The sequence below is a fragment of the Oncorhynchus mykiss genome, chromosome 28 (assembly GCF_013265735.2).
Source record: "Oncorhynchus mykiss isolate Arlee chromosome 28, USDA_OmykA_1.1, whole genome shotgun sequence".
Lineage (NCBI taxonomy): Eukaryota > Metazoa > Chordata > Actinopteri > Salmoniformes > Salmonidae > Oncorhynchus > Oncorhynchus mykiss.
In genome coordinates this window covers 10466456-10487498 of record NC_048592.1, presented here as the reverse complement: position 1 = coordinate 10487498, position 21043 = coordinate 10466456, and the positions used below count along the sequence as shown (strand labels likewise).

The 21043-nt window shown below is 42.1% G+C and overlaps 1 protein-coding gene across 2 annotated transcripts; it reads right to left on the bottom strand.

Moving 5' to 3' along the window:
- Positions 1–469: 469 nt before the first annotated feature.
- LOC110508499 (E3 ubiquitin-protein ligase ZNRF1) lies at positions 470–20171 on the bottom strand. Of its 2 annotated transcripts, none has more exons than XM_036966264.1 (5): positions 19428–20170; positions 16183–16278; positions 15533–15638; positions 4709–4808; positions 470–744 (listed from the first exon to the last, which is right to left on the bottom strand). In XM_036966264.1, exons 1-4 carry the CDS (start codon positions 19939–19941, stop codon positions 4751–4753), a joined length of 774 nt encoding a protein of 257 aa, XP_036822159.1. In that variant the 5' UTR covers positions 19942–20170; the 3' UTR covers positions 470–744; positions 4709–4750. The 2 variants fall into 2 exon arrangements, with proteins under 2 accessions (XP_036822159.1, XP_036822158.1); XM_036966263.1 differs by lacking the exon at positions 470–744 and adding an exon at positions 3716–4539 and having other exon boundaries at positions 19428–20171.
- Positions 20172–21043: the final 872 nt, after the last annotated feature.

Sequence of the window (21043 nt, the reverse complement as noted above, 5' to 3'; positions counted from 1 at the left end):
CGACTGAGGAACAATACAGGGGATATGTGTGGGATATAGAGATGAGGTAATCGTTCAAAAATACTTGTAAAGGAGAGCCACAGTCGGTGCAATGTGTGCAAGAAAACATTTTGCTCAAAACATTGTTTTACCCTTTTTGTGTGGGCTTTACTGTTTTATACTTGGGATATCGCTTCCCACCAAGAACAGTTTAAAAAAAAACAAATTATCACCAGAAGATGTCTTTAAAGGAATGAGTAACCAGTACCATATTTTTTAAATCCAATGAATGCAGGAAGGAATATAACATTTCACATGGTTGAATTTTAGTTTTTTTTTAAGATTTAGCATGCATTGAAAACTAGCATGTCATTTACAGTAGATAACTGTGAATCTGTCACAGCAGTCAGCACTGCCTATTTGGCAAAGACCTTTAATAAACATGCCATAAAACAGTTATTAACAGTACTCAAACACTTAAACAAGGACATTGACAAAACAGGGCTCAAAAGCATATTTATTGTAAAAAATACATATAAAACCAACTGAGACATACAAAAGATTGGAGCTTAGAAACAGTCAAATGAACAGACAAAGACCAAGCCAGTTTGAATTGCAATACATATTTACACTTTAATAAATAAACGTAATTGTTCTATTATACCAAAGAGAAGGCAGATTGTCCATATCTTGGGATGCAGATATCGCTGTGGTGACAAACATTCTCATTGAATATATCAGCATAACCGTCACAAAGCTCAGCGTCTAGGAGGAACAGAACTCTGTGATTAAACGCCAAGAAGGCAATACATAGAAAATATCATCCCTGGAGAATAGCTATGCTTTTGTATTTGTAAAAATTGAGGTATTGCACCACACAGTAAAAAGGGAGAATAGTAATGTAACATTTGGGGCTTCAGATTGTCCAGATTTTTACTGACAACCCCCACCCCCCCCCTCAAAGTACACAACATAATTATTCACCACACAAAAAAAGTACATTTAGGGCTTATGATCAATTCCTCTTTTTCCACACACATCCCTTCCCACTGTTTCAGTTACACAGACATACATACTTTTGGCGTAATAGTTTCTTTTTTGAAGTGGAAATAGTAACATGCACAGGGCTGCAGGGGCACGACACATCGTAGCACCTCAGCGAGTGCAGGATGTGGTGCAACAACTCCGGGAGATCATCCAATAGGAATGCTGAACAGGACTGATCTTCATGCTGGTCTACAGCTGTCCGCCTGTGCTTTGATAAACTCACTGTAGCGTCACCACTGATCCCCAGACTAGACTACACCATAGGAGCCTGGACAGACACAAACCTCTCACCAGGCAAAGGCAGCCAACGGTAGCTTGTTTAACACATATGGTAATAATACAATGTCTAAAAATCCTCTTATGGGGAAGGGTGGTGGCTTAATACAACAAATCCCCCCATCAGATGTTCATTGCCTCCAGCGATGGGAATCATGGGATAGGCGAGGCAGATGCCTCATGGCGTAATCATGCCCTAAAATACATCATCCCTCACATTGACATGAACACAGCCAGCTGGCCAGACAAGTGCACAGGGCCTGGTCCAATATTCCGGACTACACCCCAGACAGAGCGAGAGGCAGGGGGACACACCACCACATGCCTTCAACACGACAGGACGGGTTGGTCTCACTGAGAGGAGGGCCAAGTCATCGTAGCAGTATGGTTTTTAATCACACTGCTTTAGGAACAAAGTAGCACTATGGTCGTTCCACCTTAGGAAAAAAGTAGCACTATGGAACGACCAGATTTTACCTGGTCGTACCTAACATCTGAATTGGGCCTCACTTTCTTCAAACAATGATTTAGACATGAGGAATGGTCAAAAGCCAGGCACTGACCCCCCACACCAGTCCCAACCCAACAAGTATATACAGTGCCTTTGGAAAGTATTCAGACCCCTTGACTTTCTCCACATTTTGTTAGGTTACAGCCTTATTCTAAAATTGATGAAACATTTCCCCCCTCAATCTACACACAATACCCCATAATGACAAAGCAAAAAAAAATTTGTGGTTGACATTTGTTAATTTCTAACAAAAAAACAGAAATATTCCACTTACACAAGTATTCAGACCATTTACTCAATACTTTGTTGAAGCACCTTTAGCGGTGATTACAGCCTCAAGTCTTCTTGGGTATGACACTACAAGCTTGGCACACCTGTATTTGGGAAGCTTCTCTCATTCTTCTCTGCAGATGATTTTCAGATCTCTCCAGAGATGGTCGATCGGGTTCAAGTCCAGGCTCTGGCTGGGCCACTCAAGGATATTCAGAGACTTGTCCAGAAACAACTCCTGTATTGTCTTGGCTATGTGCTTAGGGTCATTGTCCTGTTGGAAGGTGATCATCAATGATGATCAATGGAAACAGGATGCACCGGAGCTCAATTTCAAGTCTTATAGCAAAGGGTCTGAATACTTATGTAAGTTATAAGTTGACAAATTTTCTTTCGCAACTAAAAAAATAAATAATACTGTTTTTGCTATTTCATTAAAGGGTATTGTGTGTAGATTTATGAGGATTATTAAAAATGTAATCCATTTTAGAATAAGGCTGTAACCAAACAAAAACGTGGAAAAAGTCAAGGGGTCTGAATACTTTCCGAAGGCACTGTAGTATCAGTTCTCTGTGACAGACAAGTAGTGTCAGGAACTCTTATCTATTACTAACTACAGAAACGATTTCAGAACAATCTGAGATGGTGGGTGTCATGGCTTGCTGAAATGACATGTAACAACGCTAGGGTTAAAACTATCTCACCCAGAGGGTATAAGGGCACTAAGAACACACACACACCTCTCATTTACACAGCCAGTGAGAAGTCTGCAGTTTGCCTCTGCTGTCCAGAGTCGGGCGCTGTCATCCAGGACATTGACTGTCCCCATTCGTCCACACACACACACACTACTGTTGTTACTAAATTAGCAACTGTGGTTCAATCAAGTACACCTTATCTAAGAAGAAAGTTCAGCCTTGGGGTAAAAAGTGCTCAGTATGGGCATAACACCAGTACTATGGCCTGGGAAATGCCAACCACCTACTGTAGCTGCGGTAAAAGGCGCTAACACAGTGGGTTCAGCACCAACCAACATCATCCGCTTTTAACTCCACAATCAACTCACACCCACCATCCCTCTCCTGAAATGTATCATGGCGACAATAGAAAACCACCTACAATCACTACAGCAACCCCATCCACAAAATAAAGCCCTGCTTTCCAACATCGGGCTATAAAAAAAACAATGCATTGCAATATTTAAGCATGAACAGTTAACATTTTCAGAGCTGGGTTGTTTTTTTTATGGACAGAAACATTTATTCACTGGAACGTGAATCTCTGCCCAATATTGTTTTGCTGCATCATAAAAGATGACCTATCCCATATGGAAAAGTCCACATTAGGGGAAGAGGAATGCATGGAACAACAGAAACACACATTTTCCTCGCCTCCTCGAGTTAAAAAGGACTTTCACGGGACTGTCAACCTGGTATGATATAATATCGATTTACCGTTTTTCTGGAGTGCAGCAGTTTATAGTTTGGGCTATGTTCACAGAGGAGTGGTGGCTGTCTATTCCAACGGTAGTTATAGTGGTCTGAGTTGAGCTCAAACGGACTGAACCAGCTCAAATGGACTGAACCAGGTCAAATGGACTGAACCAGGTCGAAGAGAAAAAAAAGTGGTCTGCGGTCGCATCCTTGTGGGGCTGTGTCTGGGTCTGTAAAATTAGGAGGCTTGCCTCTGGTATTTTTCATTGACATCCTTGTGGGGCTGTGTCTGGGTCAGTAAAATTAGGAGGCTTGCCTCTGGTATTTTTCATTGACATCCTTGTGGGGCTGTGTCTGGGTCAGTAAAATTAGGAGGCTTGCCTCTGGTATTTTTCATTGACATCCTTGTGGGGCTGTGTCTGGGTCAGTAAAATTAGGAGGCTTGCCTCTGGTATTTTTCATTGACATCCTTGTGGGGCTGTGTCTGGGTCAGTAAAATTAGGAGGCTTGCCTCTGGTATTTTTCATTGACATCCTTGTGGGGCTGTGTCTGGGTCAGTAAAATTAGGAGGCTTGCCTCTGGTATTTTTCATTGACATCCTTGTGGGGCTGTGTCTGGGTCTGTAAAATGAGGAGGCTTGCCTCTGGTATTTTTCATTGGCATCCTTGTGGGGCTGTGTCTGGGTCAGTAAAATTAGGAGGCTTGCCTCTGGTATTTTTCATTGACATCCTTGTGGGGCTGTGTCTGGGTCTGTAAAATTAGGAGGCTTGCCTCTGGTATTTTTCATTGACATCCTTGTGGGCCTGTGTCTGGGTCAGTAAAATTAGGAGGCTTGCCTCGTATTTTTCATTGACATCCTTGTGGGGCTGTGTCTGGGTCTGTAAAATTAGGAGGCTTGCCTCTGGTATTTTTCATTGAGATCCTTGTGGGGCTGTGTCTGGGTCTGTAAAATTAGGAGGCTTGCCTCTGGTATTTTTCATTGCCGTAATATATTTGCTGCAATTATAGAAACATTGCAGTCTCCTGTGGGGGAAAAAAAGTACATAAAATATTTATACTTTTCTCACACTTGTAACACTTGTAATGTAACCCTTCCTATTTCACATAATATTTTGTCCACACTAACGTCTACCCTGTTGGCTAGTGTGACATCATGGGGTTGGAATAAATGGAGTCATGAACACGAACGTACCAGAGTCAGGTGTGTCCCTGAGCAGGACATGTGACCCATGATTCAATCAAAAGGGTGTTCGGGACAGCATGGCTTCACCTTGGACCAGGAGTCTATACAGCTGGACAGAGAAAGAGAGAGACAAAGACATGTAATGAGACATACAGAAATGGAATGGCTGTTTTCCCTTTTGATTATCACTTATTCTGGACCATGCAGAACATATGTATTACAGCAGTTTAAGTTACCTAATTCAATCCCATCTGCGGTCCCAGGGTGGGACTTAACTCGGACCATGGTGCAGGCAGCAGACTGACTCACTGTGAGACAGCCGGATTAGAAACACTTGTGGTTACTGTATTTCTTTCAAAAGGAGGTTCACACCTTAAAATACCTCTTAGTCAAACAGAGGTGAATGACTTGCGATAAGGTTAGGTCATTCTGGTAAAGAAAATAAGGTTATAGCCGTTCACTGCTTGACGCTCCCACAAGTGTTTTTCAAAATCAAAAATCAAATAAAAATGTGAAACGCTTACTTATGGGCCCTTTCCAACAATGCAGAGAGGAAAAATAGAAAAATAAAAAGAGGAATAAATGATACCGTGGCTATACATGGAGTATACAAAACATTAGGAACACCTTCTTAATATTGAGTTGCACCCCCCTCCCCCTTTTTGCCCTCAGAACAGCCTCAAGTCGTCTGACATGGACTCTAAAACGTGAATAAAGTGTTCCACAGGGATGCTGGCCCATGTACACACGGGAAACTGTTGAGCGTGAAAAACCCAGCAGCGTTGAAGTTCTTGACACTTAAAATATTTTGCGCCTTGCCCATTCACCCTCTGAATGGCACACACACACACAATCCACGTCTTAATTGTCCCAAGGCTTAAAAATCCTTCTTTAAGCTGTCTCCTTCCCTTCATATACACTGATTGAAGTGGATTTAACAAGTGACGTCAATAAGGGATCATAGTTTTCACCTGGATTCACCAGGTCAGTCTGTCATGTTCTTAATGTTTTGTATACTCCGTATATGCATGGGGTACTGTATACTGAATAAAAAACAAACGCAACATGTAAGGTGTTGGTGCCATGTTTCATGAGCTGAAATAAGAGATGCCAGAAATGTTCCATACGCACAAAAAGGTTATTTCTCTCATATTTTCTGCAATAATTAGTGAGCATTTCTTCTTTGCCAAGATAATCCATCCACCTGACAGGTGTGGTATATCAAGTGGCTGATTAAACAGCATGATCATTACACAGGTGCACTGTGTGCTGGGGACAATAAAAGGCCACTCATATGTGCAGATTTGTCACACAACACAATGCCACAAATGTCTCAAGTTGAAGGTGCAATTGGCATGCTGACTACAGGAACATCAACCAGAGCTGTTGCTAGAGAATTGAATGTTCATTTCTCTACCATAAGCCGCCTCCAATGTAATTTTAGAGAATTTGGCAGTACGTCCAAACAACTTTACAACCGCAGACCACGTGTAAGCATGCCAGCCCAGGACCTCCACATCCGGCTTCTTCACCTGCGGGATCATCTGAGACCAGCCACCAGGACAGCTGATGATGTCCTAGCTCCCCAGCGGGTGGGCCTATGCCCTCCCTGGCCCATCCATGGATGCGCCCCTGTGCAGCCATGTGAAATCCATAGATTAGGTCCTAATGAATTTATTTCAATTGACTGATTTCCTTCTATGAACTGTAACTCAGTAAAATTGTTAATTGTTGCATTTATATTTTAGTTCAGTATACATATGGGAAGGGGCAAAGTGACAGGAAACAGGATAGATAATTAGTAGTAGCAGCAGCATATGTGAAGATTTAAGAGTTAGAGCAAAGGGGGTCAATGCAGATAACCAAATAGCTACTCGGACTAACTATTTAGCAGACTTATGGCTTGGGGGTAGAAGCTGTTCAGGGTCCTGTTGGTTCCTGACTTGGTGCATCGGTACCACTTTCCGTGCCGTGGCAGAGAAAACTATCTATAACTTGGGTGGTTGGAGTATTTGATACATTTTAGGATCTTCCTCTGACACCGCCTGGTATAGACTGGATTGTAGGGAGCTCAGCCCCAGTGATGTACTGTGCCGCAAGTACTACCCTCTAGCGCTTTGTGGTCAGATGCCAAGCAGTTGCCACCAAGCAGAGATGCAGTCAGTCAAGATGCTCTTAACTGTGCAGCTGTATAACCTTTTGATGATCTGAGGGCCCTTGACAAATCTTTTCAGCCTCTTCACGACTGTGCTGGTGTGGGTGGACCATGTTTAATTCCTTATGCTGGGCATACACTATACAACTTCTAAAATCTTAACTTGGCCATGCTCACAGTTTCTGATTTCCTTGTCCCAAAATCTTTAATTCTGTCCATTCTCAACCCCAGGTCGTGGGTGCTCACATTACACGATAATTCCCTAGTTGATCCTGCCCGACACGCAAACAGGGAGTTGCTTTATAAGTGTGCACATTATTATGTGCAGAAACAAATACTTTTTTTCTTAAAAGAGACGGAAGTGAAGAATATAGACATGGACAACCAACATATGGACAACCAACATTTGACACTTCAGAACATTTTCTGGACAACAAAAGGTTGTTGTCCTGGCACCACACTGCCAGATCATGACCTCTTCCCTATAGGCCGTCTCATCATCGTTGGTGATCAGGCCTACCACAGTCTTGTCGTCAACAAACTTAATGAGGGTGTTGAAGTAGTGTGTGGCCATGCAGTCATGGGTGAACAGGGAGTACAGGGGGGGGGGGGGGGGGGGGCGGACTAAGCATGCACCCTGAGGTGCCCCCGTATTGAGAGTCAGCGTGGTGGATGTGTTGTTGCCTACCCCCTACCCATCACCTGGGGGCAGCGCACCAGGAAGTCCAGGATCCAGTTGCAGAGGGAAGTGTTCAGTCCCAGGGTCCTGAGCTTAGTGATGAGCTTGGAGGGTACTGTGGTGTTGAACGCTGAGCAGTAGTCAATGAACAACGTTCTCAATTCTTAAATTATTCAATGGAGCTTTTAGTGATATCAAAGATGACTTGTGGGAGAAAAACATTACAGGATTTCTTTTCGCAGTAAGCAGTGACAAAATAACCATGTCATTTCACATAGAACGGAAGGCATATTACTAAATGAGAGTTCCAAAGAATGCAACTCATGATTGCATCACAACTCTTTGCACAGATCTGTGCTTTGTTCCCCCCTTTGTCTCATGGGCCACATGTACAGTGCTTTCAGAAACTATTCACCACTCCTTGACTTTTTCCACATTTTGAGATTTTGTGTCACTGGCCTATACACAATATAACCCATAATGTCAAAGTGGAATTATGTTTTTAGAAATGTTTTCAAATTATTGAAAAATGAAAAGCTGAAATGTCTTCAGTCAATAAGTATTCAACCCCTTTGTTATGGTGAGCCTAAATAAGTTCAGGAGTAAACATTTGCTTAACAAGTCACAGAATAAGTTGCATGGACTCACTCTGTGCAATAATAGTGTTTAACATGATTTTTGAATGGCTACCTCATCTCTGTACCCCAAACATACAGATAATTGTAAGGTCCCTCACTCAAGCAGTGAATTTCAAACATGTTCAACCACAAAGACCAGGGGCACCTATTGGTAAATGGCAAAAAAAAAAAAAAAAAAACAGATGTTGAATACCCCTTTGAGCATGGTGAAGTTATTATTTACACTTTGGATGGTGTATCAATACACCCAGTCACTACAAAGATACAGGCGTCCTTCCTAACTCAGTTGCTGGAGAGGAAGGAAACCGCTCAGGGGATTTCACCATGAGGCCAATGGTGACTATAAAACAATTACAGAGTTTAATGGCTGTGATAGGAGACAACTGATAATGGATCAACAATACTAACCTAAATGACAAAAAAAAGGAAATCTGTACAGATTCAAACAATTCCAAAACATGCATCCTGTTTCTAATAAGGCGCTAAAGTAATACTGCAAAAAAGGTGGCAAAGAAATGTACCTTTTGTCCTGAATACAAAGCGTTATGTTTGGGTGAAATCCAACACGTCACTGAGTACTTCATATTTTCAAGCATAGTAGTGGCTGCATCATGTTATGAGTATGCTTGTCATCGGCAAGGACTAGGGAGCTTTTTTTTAGGATAATAAGAAACGGAATAGAGCTAAGCGCGGGCAAAATCCTAGAGGAAAACCTGGTTCAGTCTGCTTTCCAACGGACAAATTCACATTTCAGCAGGACAAAAAACACAAGGCCAAATATACACTGGAGTAAGCTTATCACTGAATGTTCATGAGTGGCCTAGTTACAGTTTTCACTTAAATAGGCTTGCAAATCTATGGCAAGACATGAAAATGGCTGTCTAGCAATGATCAACAACCAACTTGACAGAGCTTGAAGATTAAAAAAATAATAATAATACATGTGCAAATGTTGCACAATCCAGGTGTGCAAAGCTCTTAAGAGACTTACCCAGAAAGACTCACAGCTGTAAATTGCTGCCAAACGTTATTCTAACATGTATTGACTCAAGGGTGGAGATACCTATAACTGAGATTTATTTTATTTAATATACATTGGCAAAAATGACTAAAAACATGTTTTCACTTTGTCATTGTGGTGTATTGTGGTGTATTGTGGTCGATTGATTCAAAAATAAGATATATGTCATCCATTTTGAATTCACACTAACAAAACTAAATGTGAAATAAATCAAGGGGTATGGATATTTTCTGAAGGCACTAAATCCACAGTAGGTGTGCACTAAACCCACAGTAGGTGTGTATTAAACCCTCAGTAGGCACGTTCACACTGCACCTCAGCCCGGGGCTAAAGAGTTTATCGTAGTCCAAAACATGTACTCGTACCTAGAATATTGTACCATAGGCTTTCATACTTTTTGAATGTCAGCGCAGCTCAAGCAATTTCTCAAATTTCTGTCAACACATTCAAATTAATAGAGGACGCGTACCGGAGACGACTTTCGCGTCTCAGGACTAGCCTCCTAAACTCTGCCCTTATGAAAAAAGATTGCAGTCAGAGTGCAGTATAACTGCATTACGCTGCAAATACCACATCCAAGAGAAGAAAAAAAAATGTAATTTTGCAGTGTGGCTGCAGTTACAGTTGACTGCAGTTATTTTGCAATACTGCGTCCAAAATACCACAATCAGCTGCAGTTACTGCACTTTTACTGCAGTTTCAAAACTGCAATATTTTCTCGTAAAGATGGGCTAAGGGAGATTTTAGCCGGGGGCTGGCACCAACACCATAGCCCAGAGCTAGCTGGCCCTGCTCTGGCTTTACGGAGAAACATGGTGCCAAAATAGCCAGCGTGAAACAGGGTCAAGAACAATGCATAGAATCTTCACTGTCCAATCACAAAAGCTGCACTTTCACTTACTTTGCATATGCTTGTGATTAGTTCTGCACGCAATTTTGACAATTACATTTATACTATGGTTCACAAGACTGTCTGATTCGCGCCTGTCTCAGTGGACTAATCCATTGCGGAGGCCACGGGGATGGCACAGTCCATCACTAAGACATGTGATACTGAAATTGTATATGGTTATATTATGGAAAAATAACGGTGCAACACTAAGATTTAATATTTTATAACAAATGCGCTTTCTCCCGCATTGGATAAGTTCGCTGTTCGTGGTTCTGAAACAATATTCAGTGTGCAGTAGAATTGGCGCCTTCCCCTATGTTGCTATGTGCAAAATAGCTAAATTAACCAGCATATTGTGATTGAGAACAATGCGGTGGAGGCAGCAGCAGAGACGAGGAAAAAGCACTTGCCTTAGCTTAATTGAATATTGAGGAGACAGGAAACCCCAACTTAATTAGGTTTATAATCAATAGCCTAACTGCTAAATGTGCTTGACTTTATAAATCATCCATATATATCTACAGAATTAAGACAGATATTGCTTCTGTTGCCTGTTTGTTTAATACCCTACTGATTCTGTGAGCACCAAGCCTCATGCTTGGTAGGCAGTCATTGCAAATAAGGATTGGTTCTTAACTGACTTGCCTAGTTAAATAAAGGTTCAAAAAAATAAATTGCAACGGAAAATTTTGGAAGAAGCAATTTCACAGATTCGGTTGCTTTATCATTTTATTTTGTTAGAACAGACTGGTATTAATTATAAATGTATTGTTTACACTGTTCCAAACAGGCAGAACAATAATATTGTAATCTAACAGCACCTGTTTGTTACACATATGCACGCAGCACTCGCTCCTATACCCTCCTTTTTCTTGATCTCCTTATTGTTATTATTACAATTATTATGATTACCATTATAGTAATAAGTAGTCGTTGTCATTGGTAGGCTTTGCATAGTAGCCTTGTATAACCACCATAGGCCTAAGAGAGGGTACTGTTTGATCTTAAAACCACAACTTACTTAAACCTACATTTCAATATACAGGCTACTGTATCAATCAATCATTCATTCGTCCGTGCCATCACACAGCATACAAGACATTCATGCTTTGAAATGTAAATCAAGCATTTTAGTTTTAAAATTAAACAAAGGGCGCTATGAATAATTAGCCTAAATGATACATAAACTGCAATTCACGAACGCATGCAATTGTTTTTAGGTCTGCTGTAATAAAGGCTTTATCTTTTTCCCCCGTTAGAAAAGACAATGGTCCGAAAAAATACACACAATACCTTCCTTTTTCAAATGCCTTCCACAGACCTGACTTCCTCTTTCCCTCCTGAGCAACCAGTAACCATTTGCCTGTTTCCGAGTTTATTTTTCACTTCCTCCACATACATTTTGCTGTCATGTGTTACTGTGTTTAGAGTTTGCTATAACAAATGTATTGTTGTAATTATGATAGCCTATAGGTCAAGCCCTATTGGTCACATGCACGCGATGCTTACATGTTTCACGTAAAGAGAGCAAGGGTTGAGGGAATGTTTTTCCAAATTAGGGATTTTGGTAACAGAACTTTTCAGTCAGAAACAAGTAAAAAAACGAAAATGGCTGAAATGTTGCAGCTTCAGCACGGACAGCGCAATAAACACTTGCTCTGCTGTGGTTCCTTTTCGCTGCAGTAGACCCTTCTCCTTTCTTCCTGTGCCAATCTAATTAGCCTAAACCTACTGTCAAGTTACCAGGAGGCTGCATGACGGTGAATTTACAAAGTCTACTCAGACTGGTCTGTGCTCTTGGTTATAACAGGCGATGAAACAATGTATCAACATTGCTCTCTGCTCGAATGTAACAAATGTACAACTCTGACAGAACACTCATCAGTGTCTGGGTCTGCATCCCGCTCGCCATCAGGGCAAACTTCAATTTGAAAAAAAACGGATGGAATAGACACGAGTGAAGAGAAGGTGAGAAGCAGGTGAGTGAGGGCTGGTTGGGTCTGTGGGATGCGGCTGGCATGAAAGTATAGTTGATATTATTGGACCTGCACATACAAGAGGCAAGTGACTGGTGCATAAATGTATAAACAAAACTGACTTCATAAACATTTCATCACAGGCGCAAGCAGAATCTTTAGATTGGTAGGGGTGAAAAAGTCGGTAGTATCAAACGGTACTGAAAACGGTACTACGGTATTCTAAAAATGTTGGTATCATGATAGGTTTTGGTACGATGATATTACCATAGTACAGATATACCGTGCAACACTAAGTGTCCGGCCTATTGGGCCAAAATCAATGATAGATAATAGAACGAAAATGAACTAAACTTTTAAGAGATCAGATTTTTGGTTTGTTTATTTTGCTAAAATGACATACTTTGCCAGCTACCCACCTCGTTCCTTTCTGCTAGCATGTGCACGTTTGTTCACCCAACCTAGAATACCTCAATCAAATGTCAACCGCATTACCGCCCGAGAGAATTCTCTTCGGTCATCGTCACAGCCGTATATATTCCCCCTCAAGCCGATACCGCGAAGGCTCTCAGGGAACTACACCGCATATCCTGAGGCAGCATTTACTGTAGCTGGGTACTTTAATAAAGCAAATCTGAGGAAAACTCTACCGAAGTTAACACATTGCCTGCAGTACTCAAGCTTCAAAAACTCTCAACCATTGTTACACTCCCTTCCGGAATGGCTACAAGGCCCTCCCCCACCCTCCCTTTGGCAAATCAGATCACAACTCCATTCTGCACCTCCTTCCTATAGGCAGAAACGCAAACAGGAAGTACCGTGCTAAGGGCTACTCAACACTGGTCTGACCAATCAGAATCCATGCTTCAAGATTGTCTTGATTACGCGGACTGGGGTATGTTCCGGGTTGCCTCTGAGAATAACATTGACACATACCCTGACATGGTGAAGTGTATAGGGGATGCTGTTCGCACTGTGATGATTAAAACCTATCCAAACCCAAAAACGTGGATAAAACTAAAAGCACGAACCACTGCATTTAACCACAGCAAGGTGACTGGGAATATGGTCGAATAGAAACAGTCCAATTATGTAAGGCAATCAAAAAGGCAAAACGTCAGTACAGAAACAAAATGGAGTCGCAATTCAGCGGCTCAGACACGAGATGTATGTAGCAGGGACTCCAGACAATCACGGATTATAAAGGGAACGTCGCTGATACCGACGTCTTGCTCCTGGACAGCTAAACATGTTCTTCAACCACTTTGAGGATAACGCCGTGCCGTAAACACGGGCCGCTTCCCAAGGACTGAGCTCTCGTTCTCCCTGGCCAACATGAGTAAGACATTTAAGCATGTTAACCATTGCAAGGCTGCTGGCCCAGAATGCATTCCTAGCCACGTCCTCAGAGCATGTGCAGACCAGCTGGCTGGAGTGTTCACGGACATATTCAATATCTTCCTATCCCAGTCTGCTGTCCCCACTTGCTTCAAAATGTCCAGCTTTGTTCCTGCACCCAAGAAAGCGAAGGTAACTGAACAAAATCACTATCGCCCCGTAGCACTCACTTCTGCCATCATGAAGTGTTCTGAGGGGCAAGTAAAAAAAAATAATATTCGCTCGGCTGAATGATCTGAATCTAGGATTACAGGGACTCTCCGCAGCTATATTCAATGTGCGGGACAAAATTGAGGCTATGATTAAGAAGTTGGAGCTCTCCTCTGTCTGCATTAACAAGTACAATATACAGGTCTTCCCATCATTGTATGATTTTTTTGTGTGCAAATGAACTCAAGCTTACGGACAATGGCAAACCATCGAATCCCCAAGCTGACATGGTAAAAATCTGTCGCTCTGCCCCTGAACAAGGCAGTTAACCCACTGCTTCCCGGTAGGCCATCGTTGCAAATAAGATTTTTTTCTTAAATGACTTTCCTAGTTAAATAAAGGTTTAAAAAATGTCAAATGTGATATAGCGAAGCACCCCGAGTGAGTTGTGTGAGCAATTACGCGGGTACTTTCCCGAAATGGATGACACAAAACTGGATTAGTTATCCCTTTCATGCCCTGCCTCCAGTCCACGTACAGATATCTGCAACAAGCGGTTCTGTGAAAATGTCATTTAAATCAGATGCCACTGCCAGATTTCTGGATTAGAGCTTTGTCTATTTCAACAGTATATCTTTGCTGAATATTAAAATACATTTCAGATCATGAACGAAAATAAATAGATTTGGCAAATTTGCCTTGGCAAATCACGCTGTTAAGACACTGATGCCCTTTGCAACCACGTACCTATGTGAGAGTGGATTTTTGGCCCTCACTAGTATGAAAACTAAATACAGGCAAACTGTGTGTGGAAAATGATTTAAGACAGACTCTCTCCAATACAACCCAACATTGCGGAGTTATGTGAATCCTTTCAAGCACACCCTTCTCATTAACCCGTGGTGAGTTATTCACAATTTTCGATTAAAAAAATAAGGTTTTATGTGTAGAATGGTTAAATAAAGAGCACAATTATTGATTATTAATAAGAGCTCTGTCCTATAAGAGCTCTGTCACTTCCCACGAGCCTGGTTGTGACAAAACAATTTATTGTATGTGGCAGGCTTACAATGATGGCAAAAAACAACATTTCAGAGTGCTCTGACTGACCCTGGTTGATAGAGAGGGGGTACGCAGCTGGAGGTTGAATGTTTGAAGGGGTACAGGACTATAAAACGTTTGGGAACTACTGATAAGGAAATGAGTCAATTTAAATTAATACATTAGTCCTTAATATGGCTATAGCAAAAGACGTGGAGCCTATAAATGCATGCTGGGCCGGGCATGTCATGAACTGGTGAAGTGAGCACAACTGGAGAGGATGTGTTAATAAGGGCCTTATTGCTTATATCATTGGTCACGTGGCTGAGATGGGCACAAGCACCGTCCATGACAAACTGTTCACACCTTCTTGTTGGCGAAGAGAACATTTTGCAGGTTTACGAGCTTATTTCCTGCTATTCTACAACTTTTTGCCATGTCTTGTGTGTTCATGTGATATCTGAGTGACTCAAACAACAACAAAATCAATGGCCTAAAAAAAAACCTAGCTAAATAACATTAGCTGAAATGGGCTAGTTGATCTAGACATTTCTGCCAAGTTATGAATAGCTCTTTCTTAGGTCTGCAATTACAAGAGGAAAAGTGCCGATCCGAAAATTGCACCTTGTGCATTGTAATATTACAACTTTCAAGAGTAAGCCTGACTGAGCTCCTTAAAAAATATATATACTTAAGTTTAGGAACCACTGGCCCAGGGCTTTGAGAAGTGTGAGTCCTTAGCCCTGAGCTCGAGCTTAGCCCATGTTAACAAAGGCTTGGTGAACACAGGATAAGCTAGCCCAGGGTCAGCCATAGCCTGGGGCTAAAATAGCCAGAGGTCGAGGTTAAAAACAATGCGTGTGAAAAGGCCTAGTGCTATTACCCCTTGTGGTAGACACATAGGCAGGCCAGCCGGGCAATGGTCTCTCCTTGCTGCAGCTCCTCCAGACAGATGGAGCACTCACCGCTGTCCTTACTGAGCACGTCCGCTGAGAACACAACACACACATCACAGTTAGACGTTAAAGTATCCTCACAAACCCAGGGGGCAGGGAAGGGGCTTTTAACATACATACTTTCAACACAAATTATGCCTGAACTTTCATATATGCTACTGTTTGTGTAATAGACTGTAAATATTATTATTTGGTGGGTGCTTACATTTGTCCTATTTCAAACATGTACAAGTGTGTATTAATGTGTGTGATTTGGAAATGTGTTTTTTCCATATCCCTCTGAGAACGGGGTCACGGCCAGGGTCTGCCATTCAAAGGTAACCCTGGAGTAAATATGATTAAGTGCCTTGCTCAAGAGCACAGACAGATTTTTCACCTTGTCGGCTCGGAGATTTGAACTAGCAACATTACGGTTACTGGCTCAACGCTCTAACCGCTAGGCTACCTGCCACCACTATAACACCACTGTTTACCATACAATGTCAACCCTTTCTCTGGGTGAATGTAAAGAGCCTCTTTTGTTTGTAACAAATGAAACAGGCCTCTGCTCTGAGTTTTTTGGTGCACTCATACTCACTGTTGTAAGGGAGAGATGGAGATGTGAGGCAGCTCAACAGGTGATTCTCAATCTTGCCCCCCGAGAAAGACTTGGAGCAGAACGGACAGCGGATATCTGGGGATGAGATGGCAAAAAAACATGCACATGATTAACAACGAAACATTAGACAAACAAAGGCGGGTAGAAGATCAAATCAACTTGTCCATCATGGGTCTTTAGTAGATGTTGACATTTGTGTGATCCGAGTACCATCCTGACAATGATGAAGTCAGGTCAACTCATGATTAGTTTTCCAGTCATCATCATTCCACCAGAACAACATGCATAACTAGAGGAGTCCAGCCTCAGGGGTGGGACGACATGGGGAAAGAGTGTGCCCAGTTGGCTTCCATATCCCCTCCCTCCCTGGCCCTGCTGTCAGCTGTGCCCATGTGATTACTTTGACCCATTTCCTAGACTTGCTTGGGGGCTGGATTAATGGCGCGTGGGAAAATAAATCCAAAGCTTGGTTTGGGTAGGGGTCTCACTGACATACAACCACTTCTGTCCATCTGTCTGATTAATAATGTAGGCCTACACTGAGATTCTTCCTTGTCAGTCAGGACCTGGCCATATGTGAAAGCTTCTTTTAAAAAAAATAGCTGTGGATTGTTTCGTAGGCCTATGACTATAAGGAAAGCTTATTTTTTTTTATAAATTCCCCATTACATGCCACCAGTAGTACATGTACAGTTAATCCCTGTAATTTGGTTACATCAATTTATGTTCCTGCATGTATAAATTACAGTAATTTACCAATCTCATTCTCAGAGTGGAAATGTTGTTTGTAAAGTTCACAACCTGCTACACAAACTGAAACGAGTTTTGGTTTATTTCATAACCATAATTGACTTTTTTTTCATTGTCTTTTGTTTGGAGTGGTCCATGTGAGCAATGAGCATGTGTCTAGTTTCTCTGTCCTGTTAATGTTGAGGGAGGGTGGGCGCCTGAGCACACATAGAAGTACCTAGCCTGCTGCGCAGCAATGTAGGAAAGTCAAAGCATTTTTTATTTTATTTTTTACATCCATTGCAAATGACAATATAAAGCTATTAATACTATGGTTCCTCACTGGAGGTTATTTGAAAAATCTTTCCAACAATCTCCCCCTCGATAATCACCAAGCCTCAGAGTGTTTAAGAGCAAAATGTAATGTGATGATCTCATACAGCGCAATTGGAAAGTATTCAGACCACTTGACTTTTTCCACATTTTGTTACGTTACAGCCTTGTTCTAAAATTTATTAAATCGTTTTTTCCCTCTCAACAATCCACACAATACCCCATAATGACAAAGCAAAAAAAAGTTTAGAAATGTTTGTAAATGTCTTAAAAATAAAAAACTGAAATACCTTATTTACATAAGTATTCAGGCCATTTGCTATGAGACTCGATATTGAGCTCAGGTGCATACTGTTTCCATTGATCATCCTTGAAAATGTTTCTACCACTTGATTGGAGTCCATCTGTGGTAAATTCCAAATCATGTCCAATGACTTGAAAGAAACACCTGCCTATATAAGGTCCCACAGTTGACAGTGCATGTCAGAGCAAAGACCAAGCCATGAGGTCAAAGAAATTGTCCGTAGAGTTCCGAGACAGGATTGTGTTGAGTCCCAGATCTAGGGAAGGGTACCAAAAAATGTCTGCAGCATTGAAGGTCTCCAAGAACAGTGGCCCCCATCATTCTTAAATGGAAGAAGTTTAGAACCAACAAGACTCCTAGAGCTGGCCGCCTGGCCAAACTGAGAAATCGGGGAGAAGGGCCTTGATCGGGGAGGTGACCATGAACCAGATGATCACTCTGACAGAGCTCCAGAGTTCCTCTGTGGAGATGGGAGAACCTCCCAGAAGGACAACCATTTCTGCAGCACTCCACCAATTTATGGTAGAGTGGCCAGACGGAAGCCATTCCTCAGCAAAAGGCCCATGATAGCCCGCTTGGAGTTTGCCAAAATGTCGCTAAAGGACTCCCAGACCATGAGAAACAAGATTCTCTGGTCTGATGAATCAAGATTGAACTCTTTGGCCTGAATGCCAAGCGTCACGTCTGGAGGAAACCTGGTACCTTCCCTACGGTGAAGCATGGTGGTGGCAGCATCATGCTGTGGGGATGTTTTTCAGAGGCAGGGAGACTAGTCAGGATCGAGGGAAAGATAAACGGAGAAAAGTACAGAGAGATTCTTGATGGGAACCTACTCCAGTGCGCTCAGGACCTCAGACTGGGGCGAATGTTCACCTTCCAACAGGACAACGACCCTAAGCAAACAGCCAAGACAACGCAGGAGTGGCTTCAGAACTAGTCTCTGAATGCCCTTGAGTGGCCCAGCCAGAGCCCGGACTTGAACCCAATCGAACACCGCTGGAGAGACCTGAAAATAGCTGTGCATCCAACCTGACAGAGCTTGAGAGCAACTTGAGAGGAACTGCAGAGAGGAATGCAAGAAACTCCCCAAATACAGGTGTGCCAAGCTTATAGCGTTAGGGTCTGAATACTTATGGAAATGTGCTATTGTTTTTTTTTTATATATTTTTTTTACATTTGCAAAAATGTCAACCTGTTTTTGCTTGGTCAAAAATTGAGTCACCATCAGTCGATTCTTGTAAAAATGGCAATTCTGAAAATGTTTGTCCTGTACAACAGTGGTCCTTCTGCAGGGTGCTGAAATTCATACTTCTAATAAAAACTATTAGCAAACTTTTACTGGGACGTCACTAGCATAAACTATAACATTAACCCCTGCCCAAACCTTAAGCATAACCCTTACCATAACCATTTAAAATGTCAACTTCCATTACGTAGGGGCATCCCAAGCATCCCATCCTCTTGTCTCTAACTACAGAAAACATTTCAGCACAATCTGAGATGGTGGGAGTCAATTCCCTTTCTTGTGCTTTTTGAGATTTTAACGACGCAGCAGCCTGATTATCACAACTTAATACAATGGGTTCAGCTGTAAGTCAAGTAGCCTGTATGCACGAGAGAAAATCACCCCTCCAATAATGCCGTTTCAGTAGTAAGTCTGACCAATTTGTGTCACGTCTCACATATTAACAGATGTTTGCGCCCAAGCCAATTAACGTTGCTACCTAGGGTACATTTGTGTTTTTGTTCACACTGACTGACTGTCTAAATGATGCCGTGTACAGGATTTAAACCTGCCAAAAGTGAATAGCAACTGCAACTTATTAAAGCAATACATAAACACAAAAAGGGTTGTCACCATGTCGGTTGTTGACACGGTAGAGGCCAATCCAAGCCTCCGACGCCGGGCGTTGATTGATGCCTCTCATTCGTGCGGATCTTGCGCTGACGTTGCGCCAGTTAGAGTGTCGATTGCCGGGTAAACGTTCAGAGAAAGTGCGGTGAGACACCCGGCCTGTCTCCTCTCCAGGCAGATGTTCCCCGTTGACAGCACCCTCGGGACTGCTATTACCGTCTTCCTCACGCTTGCATTCGCTGTTGTCTTCCGCTGGTGATGACTGGCTGATGGATGGGTGGCTGTTGTGGTCGGCGGGGCTTCCAACGGCGCTCGCCTGTTGCCCTATGTCCGAATCGCTGCCCTCCTCCGATCGGCTACGGTTGGTCTCCGAATCGTCAAAACTCCCCGAAAAGTCTATTTTAAGACTGGCGGGTCTATTGCAGCGGGGTCGTCGATAGGAATCCCGCTTTATGCCATCTTTGACGAAAGCCGAAGACACTGGGTCCTCTTGTAAACGACTAGCTCTTGTCCCCATCTCTTTCGTTTTTTACCCACAAAACAGAAGATTTAGCTAAATGTCTATTTAAATTCTTACCACGATCTCTTAAATTATCTTCGTTCTATAAATAGAGTATTGTCAAACGGTCCCTTTCCTGTTTCTGAATCGTCTCTTCTCTCCACATTTAATTTTCTTTGACATCCCTCACATCTGACTGCTTTTGGTTACCAGCGGAAGTGAATTCAGTTTCATCTTCTTCTTCTTTGGGTTTAATTGCGAACTACGCGCAAAAAGGTGTATCGTCGCCACCAACTGGATGGTTGTGAAGAAATTCACAAAATAAAAGTACATTCCATTATGGGAAAGAGAACATTTGAATTAATCCACACAAACTACAAAATAATTTACAAAAATAAATAATATATATTCCCACTCCTTCAGACAATTCAAAACTTTAAATCCCCTGCTCAGGCTCTGGGGCCTGAGAGTGTGGCACTGCATGAGCCAATACTCCATATAGCTCCTCAGATGTATTTTAATCCCAAAGGGGAACATCAATGATGTCAATCTATTTTTGTAAAAATGTTCAATCACCATTGCTATAAAAGCCGATAACCATATGATTTATCATACGAACATCGACCACTCCAAAAACATTCTTTAGTATATCAATATCAACTTCTTCCGGCACTCCAGAAATTACTATTTTGACATGTGCCCTGCTCCGTAGCTCAATGCACGACCCAGGATAATCATCAACTTGAGTGAGGCCCAACACACATTCCTTCTGATCAGCACAAACACAATAAATCAAAACATGCGCACTTCTCGTGATCTTCACCGATGGTACTTTACCCAAAGCTTTCATACCAAGGTAAAGACAGTTTCAAGTTGGATATTCAACTGATATTCACGCTTTCAAACCACTTGAGCCACAGACTCCAAATAAGTGTCATGATGTTGGAAAAATTGCACACATTGCACAGGTCTTATTTTCACGGTTTGGACATTAATTCGCTTTCCAAAGCTAATAAACATGTGGAAATGTGAGCAGCATTTTGTATTTTGCTGACCAACTGGCAGGTGTCTTCACTGACATTTTCAACATGTCCCTGATTGAGTCTGTAATACCAACATG